At 45.6% G+C, this 16623-nt stretch overlaps 1 protein-coding gene across 1 annotated transcript; it reads left to right on the top strand.

Moving 5' to 3' along the window:
• Nucleotides 1–8021: 8021 nt before the first annotated feature.
• Nucleotides 8022–8912, top strand: LOC124648557 (bifunctional lysine-specific demethylase and histidyl-hydroxylase NO66-like). Its single transcript, XM_047188297.1, has one exon. The coding sequence runs from the start codon at nt 8022–8024 to the stop codon at nt 8733–8735; it is 714 nt and encodes a 237-aa protein (XP_047044253.1). The 3' UTR covers nt 8736–8912.
• The last annotated feature ends 7711 nt before the right edge of the window (nt 8913–16623 follow it).

Below are 16623 nucleotides of genomic sequence, written 5' to 3'. Positions count from 1 at the left end.
TCGGCGTGGTACGCAAACTCCAAAGTACCGATGGCAACTCTTCGACCTAAGCTCTCGCTGCGCTCGTAAGGCGTTTCTTGAGGCCGTCTCCTATTAGACCATTGATCCTCTCCACCTGCCCGTTTGTTTGCGGGTGAGCCACCGATGCAAATTTCAACTTTATTCCTCTCGTCGTCACAAAATTCTCTGAACTCTTTGGAGTCAAAGTTAGTCCCATTATCTCGTGACGATACCGTGAGGTACTCCAAATCGACATGTTATTTCCTTGAAGAATTGACCGCCGTTGTTGCCTTCTGGTTTCGTACTGGCACTGCTTCGATCCACTTTGTGAATTTATCAACTGCGACTAGTAAGTACGTGTGTCCCCCAGGCGATGACCTCGGCAGTGGCCCAACTTGATCGAGTCCCCATTGGGCGAACGGCCACGCCAAGGGTATCGGCATTAGATCCGTTGCAGGAGCGTGTGGTTTTGGGGAGAACCGTTGGCAGGGGTCGCACTTCATGACCAGATCCCGAGCGTCTGCTGCCGCCGTTGGCTAGTAAAATCCTGCCCTGAAGGATTTTGCTACAAGAGCCCTACTTCCTGCATGATGCCCGCAAGTCCCCTCGTGTATCTCGCGCAGCAATGCCCTTCCGTCGTCAATGGCGATGCACCTTTGGAAGATACCAGATATGCTACGCTTGTAGAGTTCACCAGTTACTATGGTGAAAGCTTTCGATCGCCTGACGATTCGTTTTGCTTCTAATGGATCCGCCGGCAGTTCCTGTCTTGCAAGATACGCCAGGAATGGCTTAGTCCATAGCGGTTCGAGGAGGAGGACTTGTGCGGCTGGCGTTTCGTTGGTAACTTGTTGCGGGTTTGGTTCTGCATCCTCAGTCGATGGTTTCAAGGGCGTCGGCGCCTTCTCTTTATCGATCGCTGAGTAATTACTTCGTAAAATACTCCGTCCGGGATGGGAGAGCACATAGAGCCGATATTCGCTAAGGTGTCGGCTTCCTCGCTGTCGGCTCGCCGATATGCTTGAGCTCACATCCCTCGAACTTGGCTTCCATATTTTGATACAAGCTCGCCGATAGGCGACCATGTTGTCACTAACCGCGTCCGCACGATTCATCGACCGTTGTACTACCAAGTTGGAGTCCCCGTAGATTTCCGAGCGAGTCGCTCCGCACGCCTTTGCCATCTTCATTCCGTGCGCAGTTGCTTCGTATTCTCGCTTCATTGTTTGTCGGCAGAGAAAAGTTCATACGCAGTATATATTTCATCTTATCTCCTTGTGGTGATATCAGCACCACTCCTGCTGCAGCGCCTGTGCTTCGCTTTGACCCGTCGAAATACATTACCCATGATCCCGACATGTCGGGTGCCGCCGGTGTCTGGGATTGGATCCAGTCTGCCACAAAGTCTGGGAGGATTTGAGATTTTATGGCCGTCCGGTTAACGTAAGTTATGTCGTGAGGTGCTATCTCGATGGCCCATTGAGACACTCGACCGGTGGCCTCTGGATTGGTCATTATGTTTTTCAACGGAGCTTCACTCACGACGACGATTGGATGCTCTGTGAAGTAATGCCGTAGTTTGCGGGCTGACCTCCAAACTGCGTATGCCAGCTTCTGATGATGAGGGTACCTCTGTCTTGCGGGTGTGAGTACTTCGCTGAGGTAGTAAACGGGCCTTTGTACGCCATGTACTCTTCCTGCCTCTTCTCGTTCGACGACCAAGACGCTGCTGAAGACCTGAACTGTCGCAGCGATGTACATGAGCAGCGTTTCCTTCTCACGGGGGTTACAAGGACTGGAGACATCGACAAGATCCTCTTTAGATTATCGAAGGATTCCTGTGCCTCCTTCGTCCACTCGAACTTTTCCGATTTTTTCATCAAATTGTAGAAAGGCGAGCTTTTTCTCCTAGCTTGGCAATAAACTCCGCTGAGTGCTGCCAATCGTCCTGCCAATTGCTGCACTTGGTGCAGATTCTTTGGCGGCTCCATGTCGAGAATAGCTTTGATTTTCAAAGGATTGGCTTCAATTCCCTCGGCCGAGATGAAGTACCCTAGTACTTGCCCCCTCGGTACTCCAAAGAAGCATTTTTGGGGTTTAACTTGATCTTGTACCTATCCAGGTTATCGAAGGTTTCCCGCAAATCGTCGACGAGGGTGGCAGCGTGCTTCGTTTTCACTACGATATCGTCGATGTAAACTTCGATGTTACGCCCGATCTGCTCACCAAGGCAAGCTTGCATGCAACGTTGGTAAGTTGCTCCCGCATTTTTCAGCCCGAAGGTCATGACGTTGTAACAGAAAACGCCGTGTGGGGTGATGAACGCGGTTAGCTCCTGATCTTCTTTCTTCAATTTGATCTGATTATACCCAGAGTAGGCATCGAGGAAGGAGAGGCGATCGCATCCAGCTGTGGAATCAACTATCTGATCAATCCGAGGCAACGGGAAGTGATCTTTCGGACAGATGCTTGTTAAGGCCGGTGTAGTCGATACACATGCGCAGAGCGGTGGTGTCCTTCTTGGGTACCATGACAGGATTAGCCACCCATTCTGATTCCTTGAGCTCTCGGATGAATCCTCCTTTGCGAAGTCGATTGATCTCTTCGCCAATCGCTCTCCGCTTGGGTTCGGAGAATCGACGCATCGATCGTTGCACTCGGTTTGGCTGTTGGGTCAACATTAAGGGCGTGCTCAGCGAGTTCCCCGGGGATACTCGGCATGTCGGATGGTTCCCATGCAAATATCTCCTGGCGCTCACGGAGGAACTCGATGAGCGCGCCTTCCTATGTGATCGTGAGGTCAGCCGATATATTGACCGTTTTCTTCGGGTCATTGGGGTGCACCTGCAGTTTCTTGGCTTCCTTTGTAGCGTCGAACTCGTCGGATCTTACGTTTCGGTTGTCGGCTGGTGGTTGCGTATGATCTCACCGCTGCGTCGATTGCGTTGAGTTCCTCCTTGGTGCCGAATTTCGAAGCGATCTTCTGAAACTCCCTATCACAAGTGTCTGACCGAGCAAAACTCCCGTGAACGGTTATTGGGGTCCCGTTGTTGCCTGGCATCTTTAGCTTTAGGTACGCATAATGAGGTACGGCCATAAACTTGGCGAACGCTGGCCTGCCGAGGATGGCATGGTACTGGGATTCCCAGTCGACGACTTCAAACTCGATCTTCTCTTTCCTAAAATTGGTGGGCGTGCCGAAGACTACATCCAACGATGTTTTCCCAAGAGAATAAGCGGGTCGAGTCGGTATAATGCCATGGAATCCTGTATCGGATTCCTTCAGCATATCGACTGTTAAACCCATTGCTTTCATTGTGTTGGCAAATAGTAAATTTAGGCCGCTTCCTCCGTCCATGAATACTTCGCTCATGTTATACCCTCTGATCTGTGCCTCAAGGACTAGAGCTGCATGGCCGGGTCTAGGAACGGCTTTCGGGTGATCCGTTCTGTCGAAGGAGATGCTTTGTTCCGACCAGTTGACGAATTCGGGTGTGTCGACCATAGCGACTTCTGCATACTTCACTTCCCGCGAGAATTTCTTGATTTCTCTTTTTGAAAAGCTGGTTTTATGAATCATGCTGACCTGCCCACGCGGCTCTGGGAATACCTCGGCTGGTGCATACTCGTCCTTCTCCATTGGTTCATATGGCTTCTGCACGTATGGCTCTGGCACGTACGGCTCTGCCCGATAGCTGTAGGATCTCGCTCTCTTCTCCGTCATGTGGACTCTTGATATAGCTTCACTCCTGAGGTCATCGCAGAACTGGCGGATCTCCAAGAAGTATCGACAGTTCCTTAACAGGTGACTGGATTTCTCTCGACCGTCCTTTGGGTCGAAATAGGAGTGGAGATAGCATGGTGCATCGAGTTGCTCCGTGGCCGTCAGGTGCGGCGAACGAGCGCGGCCATGGATCGATTGCACGCCCTCCTCGTTCCCGTTCGGACTGGCGAGGATGAGGCGCTGCACGTTCTTCTTCTCCATAGCATAATTCCCTTCGCCTTTTCTTCCTTGCTGTCGCGAGGTCAAAACTTCCTCGGCTGTTTCCATGCATGCTCCTGGGCGGAATTCCCAAAGTTGCTGCCAAGGTATCCTCTGCCGAAACCGAGGGCCCAAAATCAGACGTATCTGTCGTTGGAAGACGAAGAAAGCCCTTGGGGTCGATGATAAAGTGGACGCCTCCAAAGGTAGTGGTCATGTTGTCACACGATTCCGTAGGAACTGAGTGCGACGTTTTGAGGTGAGGTACGAACTCGAAAGATCCGCAGCGGATCGAATCCTTCGGGTTTGGGGGTGTTGGTGACTCAAGCACGAACGCTGCATATGTGACTGGTACTGCCGATGCCCTGCCTTGTGCCGACAGCTTTCCCACAGACGGCGCCAATTGTCGAGGGTGCTCCTCGGCAATGCCCTCCGATAGGGGCTTAGGGTTGATGGAATCCTGCAAGCTGACACGAGACATCGGCACACGTACAAGCGGGGAGAGCGATTTACCCAGTGTTCGGGGCCCTCGATGAGGTAAAACCCTTACGTCCTGCCTGTCTGTTCTTTGATTATGATGAAAACAGGTTACAATGGGGTGCCGAATAGTTCGGCTGTGATCTCGTCGAGATGCTAGTAGCTAGGGTAAACTAGTTCTAAGCTTCGCTGGCTATTGTCTGCTAAGATTGATTGTGTCCTCGACAGGCCCTCTCCCGGCCTTTATATAGGAGGCCAGGTCTCAAGGGTCCTACCCGAGGACGACTAGGTTTACGATAGATTAGATCTAATCTTTCCTTGTTTGTCCGTTTCCTGATCTTGTCCGCCAAGGAATCTTCTGACGCACCGGCCTAGTGGCCCATCTCGCCTTCTAGTAGCTTCATGGGCCTCCAACTTGTCAATACCAGATAGGGCAATACTGGTTACCCGAAGGGTAATGCCCACGTCAGGTGTCTCTCCAATAAGATAAATAACATGTTGGGTAAAAAAATTACAGTTGGGCAATTGACAAATAGAGAGGGCATAACAATGCACATACATATCATGATGACTACTATGAGATTTACTTAGGGCATTACGACAAAGAACATAGACCGCCATCCAAGCATGCATCTATGCCTAAAAGTCCACCTTCGGGTTAGCATCCGCACCCCTTCCAGTATTAAGTTACAAGCAAAAGACAATTGCATTAAGTACTGTGCGTAATGTAAACAATACAAATATCTTTAGACAAAGCATTGATGTTTTATCCCTAGTGGCAACAACACATCCACAACCTTAGGGGTTGCTGTCACTCCCGCATTCAATGGAGACATGAACCCACTATCTAGCATAAATACTCCCTCTTGGAGTCACAAGTATCAACTTGGCCAGAGCCTCTACTAGCAACGGAGAGCATGCAAGATCATAAACAACACATATATGATAGATCAATAATCAACTCGACATAGTATTCCATATTCATCGGATCCCAACAAACACAACATGTAGCATTACAAATAGATGATCTTGATCATGATAGGCGGCTCACAAGATCTAAACATGATGGCACAATAGGAGAAGACAACCATCTAGTTACTGCTATGGACCCGTAGTCCAAGGATGAACTACTCACGCATCAGTCCGGAGGCGGGCATGGTGATGTAGAGCCCTCCGGTGATGATTCCCCTCTCCGGCAGGGTGCCGGAGGAGATCTTCTGGACCCCCCGAGTTAGGGTTGACGGCGGCGGCGTCTCTGGAACTGTTCTGGTATTTTGGCTCTCGGTACTAGGGTTTTCGGGGATGAAGGAATAAATAGGCGAAGGGGCAGCGTCGGGGGAGCCAGGGGGCTCCCTCCCCACGTCACGGCGCGGCTGTCCCCCCCCCCCGCGCCGCCATATGGGGAGGGCCCCCTGCTGGCCTTCCTCGACTCCTCTTCGGTCTTCTGGAACACTCCGTGGAAAATATGGCCGTGGGCTTTTGTTTCGTCCAATTCCGAGAATAATTGTAAAACAACTTTTCTGAAATAAAAAACAGCAGAAAACATGAACTGGCACTGTGACATCTTGTTAATAGGTTAGTCCCAGAAAATGCATAAAAACATAATAAAATGTGAATAAAACATGTAGGTATTGTCATAAAACTAGCATGGAACATAAGAAATTATAGATACGTTGGAGACGTATCAATGTCCTGCATGCCCCAAAAACCTTTGGGGACGCTTTGGGGGACGCGGCTGGAGATGCTCTAAGAACGGGTTGTTGCTATTTTCTATCTTTTGCTTCCGTGATGTGTAGGCTTCTCTCGGTCACTCCCGTGCGCCTCCTCCTCCTCCCACAACCGGGTATGCGCCAGGCAAATCCTGTGCGGCGCAGTGGTGGTGGACTTTCTCGGGCGCCGATCTGGAGAGCAGCGGCGGCGCACACTCCAGCGACTCTAGCGGTGTGTGCTGCAGGGCGACAACGACCTGGGCATGGCGGGAGACTTCTATAGACGGCGCAGCGGTTGCTGCTAACCCTTGGCGGTGTTTCGTAGATGCGCTCCTCTTTGTGCGGCCATTCCCGCGGTACAAGGAATCTGGGGCGGCGGCCCTAGACATGGCGGTGGTGACTTCCTTCTCGCTGGAGGTTGTCGGCCAATTGGTGGCTAGTTGTGGCGGATGTTGGGATCCCACATCTAGTCCATTATGCGATCAAGCTTGGGAGGCATGGTTGCTGGTGAAAACTGTGCTCCGACTCATGTCATGGCGGGCGATGGCGACGTCTATGTGTTGTTAGCCTGTTGAAGGCATCGTCTATGCAACCATGGCCTTCTCTGTTGATCTGCATGGTTGATAGAGGGCGGCGTGGGGGCCTGCTTGTCTGCATCGGAGAATAAAGGTGGTCTGACCCTGCAATTCTTCGAGCTCCAAGCCGTCGATCTACTGCTTGTCGGCCTCCTCGATTTGACCGCCAACGAGTTCCGGTCTTCCTCTTGGAGATTCCTCAGTTTGGCGCAGAGCGCTACTGGATATCTAGATCGGAATCGATGCGGTCGTGCGCGCCTACGGCCAGAGTGGCTTCTTTTGGGCGAGGGTGCGAAGCTTCGCCTTTTGTCGGTGCCATGGGACATATCTTATTGATTTCCATGAATCATACAGAGGTGGAGAAAGTCGTGATGAATGTGATCGAAGGTTGGTAATGGTGGACAGGTTCTGATTGCGATGGGGATAATGCAGTATAGGTTATGCATGTGTGTCAGGTGTTTAGCGACTTGCAGCAGCAACCTTGGCAAGCGGGGGTGGCAACACAGGTGGACCGTATTCTTGGTGGTGGTGCTCGAGTACCGAACCACGATTTTCGGGGTGAAAACCCAATGTCTAGCCTTCATTAGTTGTACATGTCAATGTTATTTGTTGAAGGCATTGTTTTGAAAACTCGGACTTTCTTCAAGGTGAAAGCCCAAGATCTACGATCAGGCGACGACAATGCTTGTGCATTGTTTTCTTCTTGAAAGCGTTGCTTTTGGAGAATCTCGTTTGTAGTTCAGGTGTTGTCTTCGGTGGTGGTTAGAGTGGTACTATTACGAGTGGTTCATCACATCGACGAGGTCTTTATTTATTTTTCCTTGGTTGTGTGCATTCGTCTTTGAACATCTGGTTGATGCAGATGATAGGTGTAATTGATATCTTCTTGATATTAATATATTTCCTTTATCGAAAAATGATGTGTAGGCTTTCAGAACTACCTGTTTTCATTTAGGCATGAATGTGGTTCACAACTCAATGCGTCCCTCTGATATTTGTTAGCTTATATATAACTCACGAGATGACAACAAAATTATATAGCATTTCTTCTATGCGAATTCCAGTATCTTCATATATTGCATTGACATGTTGTAGTGTCATCCTGAACAGGTGATTCATCGGACTAGTACCATGTTTTTGTCAGAAATGGATAGAGGATTAAGCGCTTATATTAGTAACAGGACAAGAAGGTGCTTTCCTAGGCTGGGCGCACTAAATCATAGCTCGACATAAACAAACGAGAAGATATCCCGCTGGGGAGAAAACAATGGTGAGATAATGTACGTGACTGACCCGCCTGTGAAAACCGCGCACCGCAGCACTTATCTTCAGTTGGAGCTCCACCACCTCACGTCACACGACAACGCCCTCCACATTCCGCGGCCAACATATATACCCTGCAGCCGGTTGCCACAAGGATTCACGCAGCCATCGCCCTTCGTCGGCCGCAAGATGTTCCCACCGCGCCTGAGCACGCGCCCACAAATGGGGCGCGCCGCCGTCTGTCTGGCCGTCCTCCTACTCGCCATCGCCTTTCTTTTTGTGTCCGCTGCCTCGGACTCGGAGTCGCTGAGAGCGGAGCAGAGAGTCGGTGGAGGCCGCAACCCGCCGGTGCACTGCTGCAAACAGGAGGAAGCTGTGGGCAGGCAAGCTCAGGCAACCGGTGATGTTGCGGACTTGGCATCCGCAGAGGAGCAAGGCCAGAAGCCCGAGTCTCTCAAGAGTAAGAAAGAAAAGATCAATGATGATGACGACAACGACAACAACGACGACGATGATGATGACGATGATGACGACAACGACGATGACGACGACGATGGACACGACGACAATGGAGGAACTGATACTGACCTGATCGGTTCCGAGTTAAGCTCTGGCCATGGTTCCCACTCAGCCCACGACCCTAACAATCCCCACGATGACAACTCAAAGAGTGGGAAGAAGAAGCGCTCGGCTCCAGTGAGGAAGGGAGTCCAAGGAGGTGACAGGTAAGAAGGGTGACGAGCTGCATGAAGTGGCAATATCACTATATCAGTGTGACCTTCCTTCGTCCTTTAAGCTATCATTAAGCACGAAGACCAGAACCCCGCGCTTATCTTTATACTACGTTATACGGAAGTCCAAGTGTAAAACCATGTATCAATGTATGCTGTATGTATATGAACTCAATAACAACCCCATGAATGCGTCTTCCATTCCAGTGAATACTTTACTCACATCCCACCGCAGACTTGTGTCAAGCAACTCCATACGTACTTGCTTCTCCTCTTCAGGTCTCCATGCAAGAGTTACTAATACAGGCTAGCTGCAATGCTACATCTACCAGAATATTGTTACGGGATGCATCCTACGGGATTATGTGGAGGTTGGAGAGAAATTACAACCCCTGAATTCACCGGAGACAAGCAGATTTGTACCAACCGAATTCATCCACCTAATTTTGTAAGTCTTTCCCCGTAAGAAACCTTCCTTATCTCTAGGATTATTGGGCTAGCTGGTGCCCGGAGATTTTGAAAAGAAAAGTTTTATTCGGTCCGGTCAAATTTTGGCCAAGATTAATGAAGTTTCTACAACTCCACCCGGTCTAAGCTTAGTAGTACTAAATTCCACTTAAATTTTCCAAGAGCTTACTATTTTTTAATATGGCCCCCTTATGATATCAAGGTTGACTAGTTGTTTTATGAAAACATATCAAAAAATATTTAGGGCGTTACTGAAATCATCTGAGTTTTGGGTGAAATGGTAAAGTCTACCTTGAATAACTCTCCCAACAATTTGGTGGCCTGCATATTGCTCGTTGCAAACACACGTATCTTAATACTACCTTTCAAGGGAAGTATTGGCCCAAAGGACGGCTACGTTTGGAATAACACAAGGTTTCGATGGCTCATGTCGAGTTTGATACAACTAAGTAGTGGCATGGGAGGGGTCTTGAATGCAACGAAGATATTGCTTCACATATTGTTGTGCGTGTTGAGATTAATCGAGAGACAAAATGAGAAGCAAGCCAAATCGATCAACCATGTTCTTTGTATTGATCAATCGGGTATTATACAAGAATTTGGGATGCTTGTAAGGATTATGTCGGAAGAGGCTCCGTACGGGCGAAAGAGCGCGACTGATGACTAAGTGCACAGTTCAATTGTAGCTAGTTTTGAAATAAGAGTATCGAACCACGAGAAGTTAATAGTTTAAATCTGTAAGCCCCTTGCTACTATCGATTAAGGGCTACTTGTAAATCATTTTTTAATCTCAAATAAAGGTGTTTTAAAGATTGTTGTAATTGGTTGTGAGAAAGGAAACAAAGCAATAAGTAACAAGCATAGTGAGAAAAGGATTGAACTCAATAAGACAAAGTGTTCTCGAGAATTATTGGATCCACCTATAGCATTAGGATTCATGATAATCAAGATAAACTACGCTTTAAATCATGTTGTGTGTGGAGAGAGCTCCATAACAAGCTGCGGCTAGAAAACTAACGGTCATCGCATCTCTAAATAAGCGTTGCGGTTAGCCTTCTGCAAACCACATGTTGACCATCGCAATTAAGGATTTCCTCATGGTTATCGATATGAGCTTACTGCGTCTTCTTTTATCCCCTTCTTCCACATGTTAAAGTGCCGACACGGTAATGTCACTTCTCGGCGTACACTTTATCGTAGTTTAAAGGGTAGTTCCCTCTATAGACCCTAATGCAAAAAATTACATGGCACACTTCATATAATATCAAGAGAGAACTAACACACATTAATACATTAAAACCATAGATCATCTTAATTTGATTCATCACATATTCATGCTAGGGTTTGTCCATCTCCCCAAGAACGAGAGGAACTACTCATCATATTTTTATGGATGGAATGAAAGTAATGGTATAAATTCGAATACAAATACACAATAGCAATCAAGATCACAACTATGGTTGAAGGAGAATGGGATCGGTGATGGTGATAGAGATGTAGTGATTGATGATGAAGGGGATGATGCCTTGTCATCCGATGATCCATGTAGCAACCCGAATGATATCTTCTCCCAAGTTCCACCTCCAAATCTATCCCAGATGTGGTGTTTCAGTGTTTCTGGTGGTTGTGTAACTCAGATATCTCTTCCATCTGCACGAGGTGAAAGCATTTGACGAGGCGGGGCTCCTGATGCTGCGTACAGATGGACGGTACGGGTGGAGTTCCCCGTACCGATGCCCGCTAAAAACTCTGATGTTTGTCCTTGCATTCCCCTTTGGTCCAGACGCATGGTTAAGTCCTCATATGGTTTTTATCACGTCAAAATACCATAAAATGATAGCGTTTATTGATATTTCACCATTGCCTTAATATTTAAAGATCATGCGTAAACAAACATAGAAGGTGCGCGGAAGCGCCGTAAAATGCAAAAAATCATATTTCTACACAAGGATATCTATATAATATAACGGAGTAAAAACACTCCAAAAATACACTCATCAGCGACCGTATGTACACATGCGTCCGTACGGGGGTTGGACCTATAGCCTACATATTTCTAACATCCCATCGTCTTCTATAAAGAATCATCGATCTTGGAAAATCTCGTCATATATAATTGATCATCTTGAATGGCCGTTCTAGAACCCTGTGCGTAAAATATGAAAAGTGTCCATCCTCTTGATAAAGTCTCCTCCAAAAACCAAAAATGGGAGAAGTAGGGAAGGGTACATTGTTAAAACTCCTTCAAACTCACTGGGAAAATAAGGAGAAAATAATACAACATATAATTTGTATTGCCTCTTTGTTACTTAACTCTATACGAGAAAATCTTGTAAAAGGGAAAACCCCATAGAGTTCATATTGGCGAAAACAAAAAATATGACATACCATATTGTGTTGATATTAGCTCGTTAAAAACCTTGATAAGAACCTATATAGTGAAGTCATAAAGAGAAAATAAGTGTAATATGATGCCTAGATCAGGTGTAATATGATGCTTAGATCAGTAGTTTGTAAGAACATATTACACTTATTTTCTCTTTATGACTTCAAATTTTGAATCCGTCACATACCAATTCCATGAAAATATTTATGAAATGTTGAAGTTGGTAGGGACTTTGTGAACATACAAACGAGATTATCGCATGATTTGACTTGAAAGATATTAATTTCTCGACTCTTCTCTGGTTCATGGGGAGAAACCAAGTTAGGAGCAATATGCTCGGTGATATTTCTCTAGATGTATCATGTATGCATCTGTGCAAGACAAGCAACATTATATATGTAGATAATGGTTGATGATTCAAGAGAACCGTTATCACATGACTGATGTATGTGATTTTTTATCCCGTATATCTGCATGTGTTACCGTGACCCTATATTTCAGAATGATTGGTAGGTGTAGTCACTAGAGTCTATTTGGAAAACCTTATTGAAGCGACAATTTTAGCATATAGGTACACATTGTTAGGATCAGATAATATAAGTACCCATTATCAGTGTATCTTAATAATATTGGAGGTCATATTTATTTGAAATTACAAGAATAAGTCATGTAACATGGTGCAGTTGAGATATCAGAAGATATTCTTGATTTCCAACCAATTTGTCGGTGAGTGCAATGCCGCTGAGATATGGAACATCAAGTCCCGACATCCTTTTTACATCATCCCATGGTTTTTAGTGAAGCTTTCTCTACCTCTAGAGACTGAACAACTAGCATGCATGGGAGATGGATATAACTTGTCTATATTAAGTTTTTTCAATATTTATAATATATGCAGCTTGGTGTACCATAATACTTGAGTTGAGTGGATCGAGTTACACAATCAAGCACTATTTGGTTTTTAACCAAATCCTTCATCTCAACTTGTGCCTTTTAGATGACCACATGTTTTTTTCATTGTAGGAGTAATTCTTGTGTATGACAAACACATGGTTAATCATACTTGTATGAGTAACCCTTGTGTATAAGAAACTCACTACATTAGTTTTACCAAAATATACTGACAACAATAGACATGTTTTGACTTAATGACTTTTACACAATGCATGTTGCATTTGCATTTCGATTCAGATTGAGATTCCATCAGAAACTATACATGTCCAAAACTAGTGATCCTCATAGATAAATTAGGTATCGGATCTCTACGTAAACCTGACCTTAGGCTAAAAGCCTTGATTTATCCCCACCTTGCTCGTTTCATTCCGTGTCTGGAAGATATATCAGATTGAGATTCCATCAGAAACTATACATGTCCAAAACTAGTGATCCTCATAGATAAATTAGGTATCGGATCTCTACGTAAACCTGACCTTAGGCTAAAAGCCTTGATTTATCCCCACCTTGCTCGTTTCATTCCGTGTCTGGAAGATATATCATATTAAATCTCATATATAAGGACTTCATTTGGAAGAGTGAGGATATTTTTGTGCTTGGATTGCATCATTCATTTTTCCGTCTGACCGAGCGGTTTACACTCCCCACCATGGCCATGTTCTTTGGATCTGAATAAGTGGAGAATTTTTGGAATCACACAAGAGAAATATTTGTCGACGGTTGTAGGCTTTGGTTATATGATTCTCATGAATTGATATAGTTGGAGGAAATTTCATGCACCTTTGATAACTCTTTGTGATTTTCCAATACGCGTGAGTCTAGGTGTTCTGACGTCCTAGCCATTGTGTGCAAAGCTGAATCTAGGTTGTGGAGGTTTTTCTTCGATTTGGTGTATACTACCCATTACGTGTTAATCCGTGATAGGATGACATACATTTACTTATTTAGAAGAATTTGAAAGGACACGGATGTCGCCTAGAGGGGGGGTGAATAGGCGGTTTAAAACTTTTACGAGATGGGCTTAACAAATGCGGAATAAAACTAGCGTTTACTTTGTCAAGCCCAAAGCCTATATACTATGGTTCACCTATGTGCACCAACAACTTATTCTAAGCAAAGGTTCACCTATGTGAACCAACAACTTAAGCTAAGCAATACAAGCAAGTATGTGATATAAAGATATATATAACTTCAAGCACGATGACTATCACAAGGTAAAGTGCATAAGTAAAGAGCTCGGGTATAGAGATAACCGAGTCACGCAGGAGACGATGATTTATCTCGGAGTTCACACTCTTGCGAGTGCTAATCTCCGGTGGAGAGGTGTGGTTGCTTAGTGCTCCCGAACGCCACAAGAGGCTCACCTTGAGGTGTGGTTGCTCGATGCACACCAACGCCACAAAGGCCTCACCCCAAGATGCGGTACTCACACCACACACCGAACGCCACGAAGGCGCCTCACCTAAATCTCCGGTGACCCTCGCCACAAAGGCCTAGGTCACGGTTCCACTAAGGGATTTCCTTCGAGGCGGAAACCGGGCCTTACACAAAGATTGGGGCACACATCCACAACTTAATTGGAGGCTCCCAACAAACCGCCACAAAGGCCTAGAATCCGTCTAGGGTTCCAAGAACCCAAGAGTAACAACCTTCTTGCTTTCACCACCACGAATCACCGTGGAGAACCCAAACCTATGCACCAAATGCAATGGCAAGAACAACACAAAGATGCTCAAATCCTTCTCTCTCAAATTCCAACAAAGCTACAAAAGCTATTGGGGGAATAAGAGAGGAAGAACAAAGAGGAGAACACAAAATCCTCCAAGATCAAGATCTAGTGGGTTCCCCTCACAAAGAGAGGGATTTGATTGGTGAAGATGTAGATCTAGATCTCCTCTCTCTTTTCTCTCAAGAATATGCAAGAATCATGGGAGGAATCAAGAACTAGGGCAAGCTTTGAAGGACAACAATGGAGGGGAGAGAGAGAGAGAGATTGAACCAACCAGCCCAAGGAGGAAGAAGGGGGTCTTATATACCCCCTCCCAACGAAATATGACCGTTTGGGACCTCCCAGGCCGGAAAATCCGCCCCCGGGCCGGATTATCCGCCCCCCGAAATCGCCCCTGGACTCGGGCCGGATATTTGGCCGGATATTTGCCCGGAATTGGCCATTCGGGCCGGATTATCCGCCCCCCCCCCCAGAAAACTGCAGAAACACCAAAACTAAAACGGGCATAACTTTAGCATCCGGACTCCGATTTTGATGATCTTGGGCTTGTTTTGAAGCTAGGAACAAGCTCTACAAGATCATGCAGGAAACCATCATAGTCCAACAAGGGAGGATAGAAACAAATGATGAAAGGTTTGACCTATCTAAAAAAGACATACCGGTAAAACCTCCAATCTCAAAAATGCAACAAGTTGCCCGTGCAAAAACCATTCTTGATGAACTAGAGCTTGTCATGATAATAAGAACAAGCTCTAAAACATAACATGGATAAGATCCAAATAAAACCAAGAAAGATGATGAACCAAACTCTAAAACGCAACAAGTGATCTATGCAAAATCCGTTTTCGATGAACTAGAGCTTGTCATGAGAATAAGCACAAGCTCTAAAACATCACATGGACAAGGTACAAATAACAACCAAGAAATATGATGCAAGGATGCAAAGGTTTGAGCTCTCTCCAAACGATACGATCGAGTTACTCACTCGAGAGCCCTCTTGATAGTACGGCAACTAAACTATAAACCGGTCTCCAACTACACTATGAGACCGGTGAGAAAGAAACCCTATCAAGAGCAAACCTTATACTTGCGCATTCCACTTGAGCTCGATGACGATGATATTGACCTCAACAAGATGGAACGCCTTTCTTGATTGTGCTTGCTTGACGAAGTCTTGTGCATTGCTCCCCCATAATCCACCATGGGAGAGCTTCTTCTTCGGCGCATCTTCATATATCCATGATCACCATAAGGATGGCAAGACTCAAGCAAAGGATCTCTTCGAGATGGTTCATCTTGAACTTGCACTTCATTTCGTTGATGTCTTGAAGTTAACCTTGAGAGCTCACTTCATCTTCATCTTCAAGACATACTTGAGACTTGATCTTCTTCATTTGGATGGCAAAACTCAAGCAAAGGATCTCTTCGAGATGGCTCATCTTGAACTTGAACTTGCACTTCATTTCTTCATTCTTCATCATGTTGATGTCTTGAAGTAACTTGAGGGCTCACTTCATCTTCATCTTCAAGACATACTTGACACTTGATATCCTTCATCAATTTCTTCTTCTTGCAACCTTGAAGCCAACATATGGTTCAAACATTTCTTCATGGCAAGCTTCAAGCTTATGATCTCTTCGAGTTGGCTCATCTTGAACTTGCACTTCATTATGTTGATGTCTTGAAGTAACTTGAGGGCTCACTTCATCTTCATCTTCAAGACATACTTGACACTTGATATCCTTCATTAATTTCTTCTTATTGCAACCTTGAAGCCAACAAATGGTTCAAGCATTGCCTATGGACAACACCTACAAATATAACTCAATGCAAAGATTAGTCCATAGGGATTGTCATTAATTACCAAAACCACACATGGGGGCTCCATGCACTTTCAATCTCCCCCATTTTGGTAATTGATGACAATCTCTTTGAGAGGGTTTATATAAGGAATTTAAGTAACAAATAAGTTGAATATATAGAGCAAACTCCCCCATAATATATGCATGTGTGAATGATCTTGACTTTCATTGCATATATTGGCATTCAAAGCCTAGTGGAGTTTCCTCTAAATATTCAACTATGCAAAGCAACAAGATGCAATGCAATAAAGGCACATGCTTAAGCACAAATCAAAGACATAACCAAATTCCCTTAAACCCTCCAAACTTCTCCTCCATTGGCACCAATTGCCGAAATGGGTGAAAAAATTAGAAGGCCAATATAGTGAGAGTTCCTCCATAGCGTGTGCATTTCTCATAATTTGAGTGGAATCAAATGCACTTATCCAATGACGAATATTCAGAAGGAATCACACTATAGATAGGATCAAAGATCGCAAAAAGATAA

The sequence above is a fragment of the Lolium rigidum genome, chromosome 4 (genome assembly GCF_022539505.1).
Source record: "Lolium rigidum isolate FL_2022 chromosome 4, APGP_CSIRO_Lrig_0.1, whole genome shotgun sequence".
NCBI classification, from domain to species: domain Eukaryota; kingdom Viridiplantae; phylum Streptophyta; class Magnoliopsida; order Poales; family Poaceae; genus Lolium; species Lolium rigidum.
The sequence above is the reverse complement of the archived record's forward strand: the minus strand, read 5'-3'. Positions and strand labels throughout refer to the sequence as shown.

Excerpts from the sequence above, each read along its gene's own strand:
- LOC124648557 (XM_047188297.1), top strand. The coding sequence starts at position 8,022 with ATGTACGTGACTGACCCGCCTGTGAAAACCGCGCACCGCAGCACTTAT.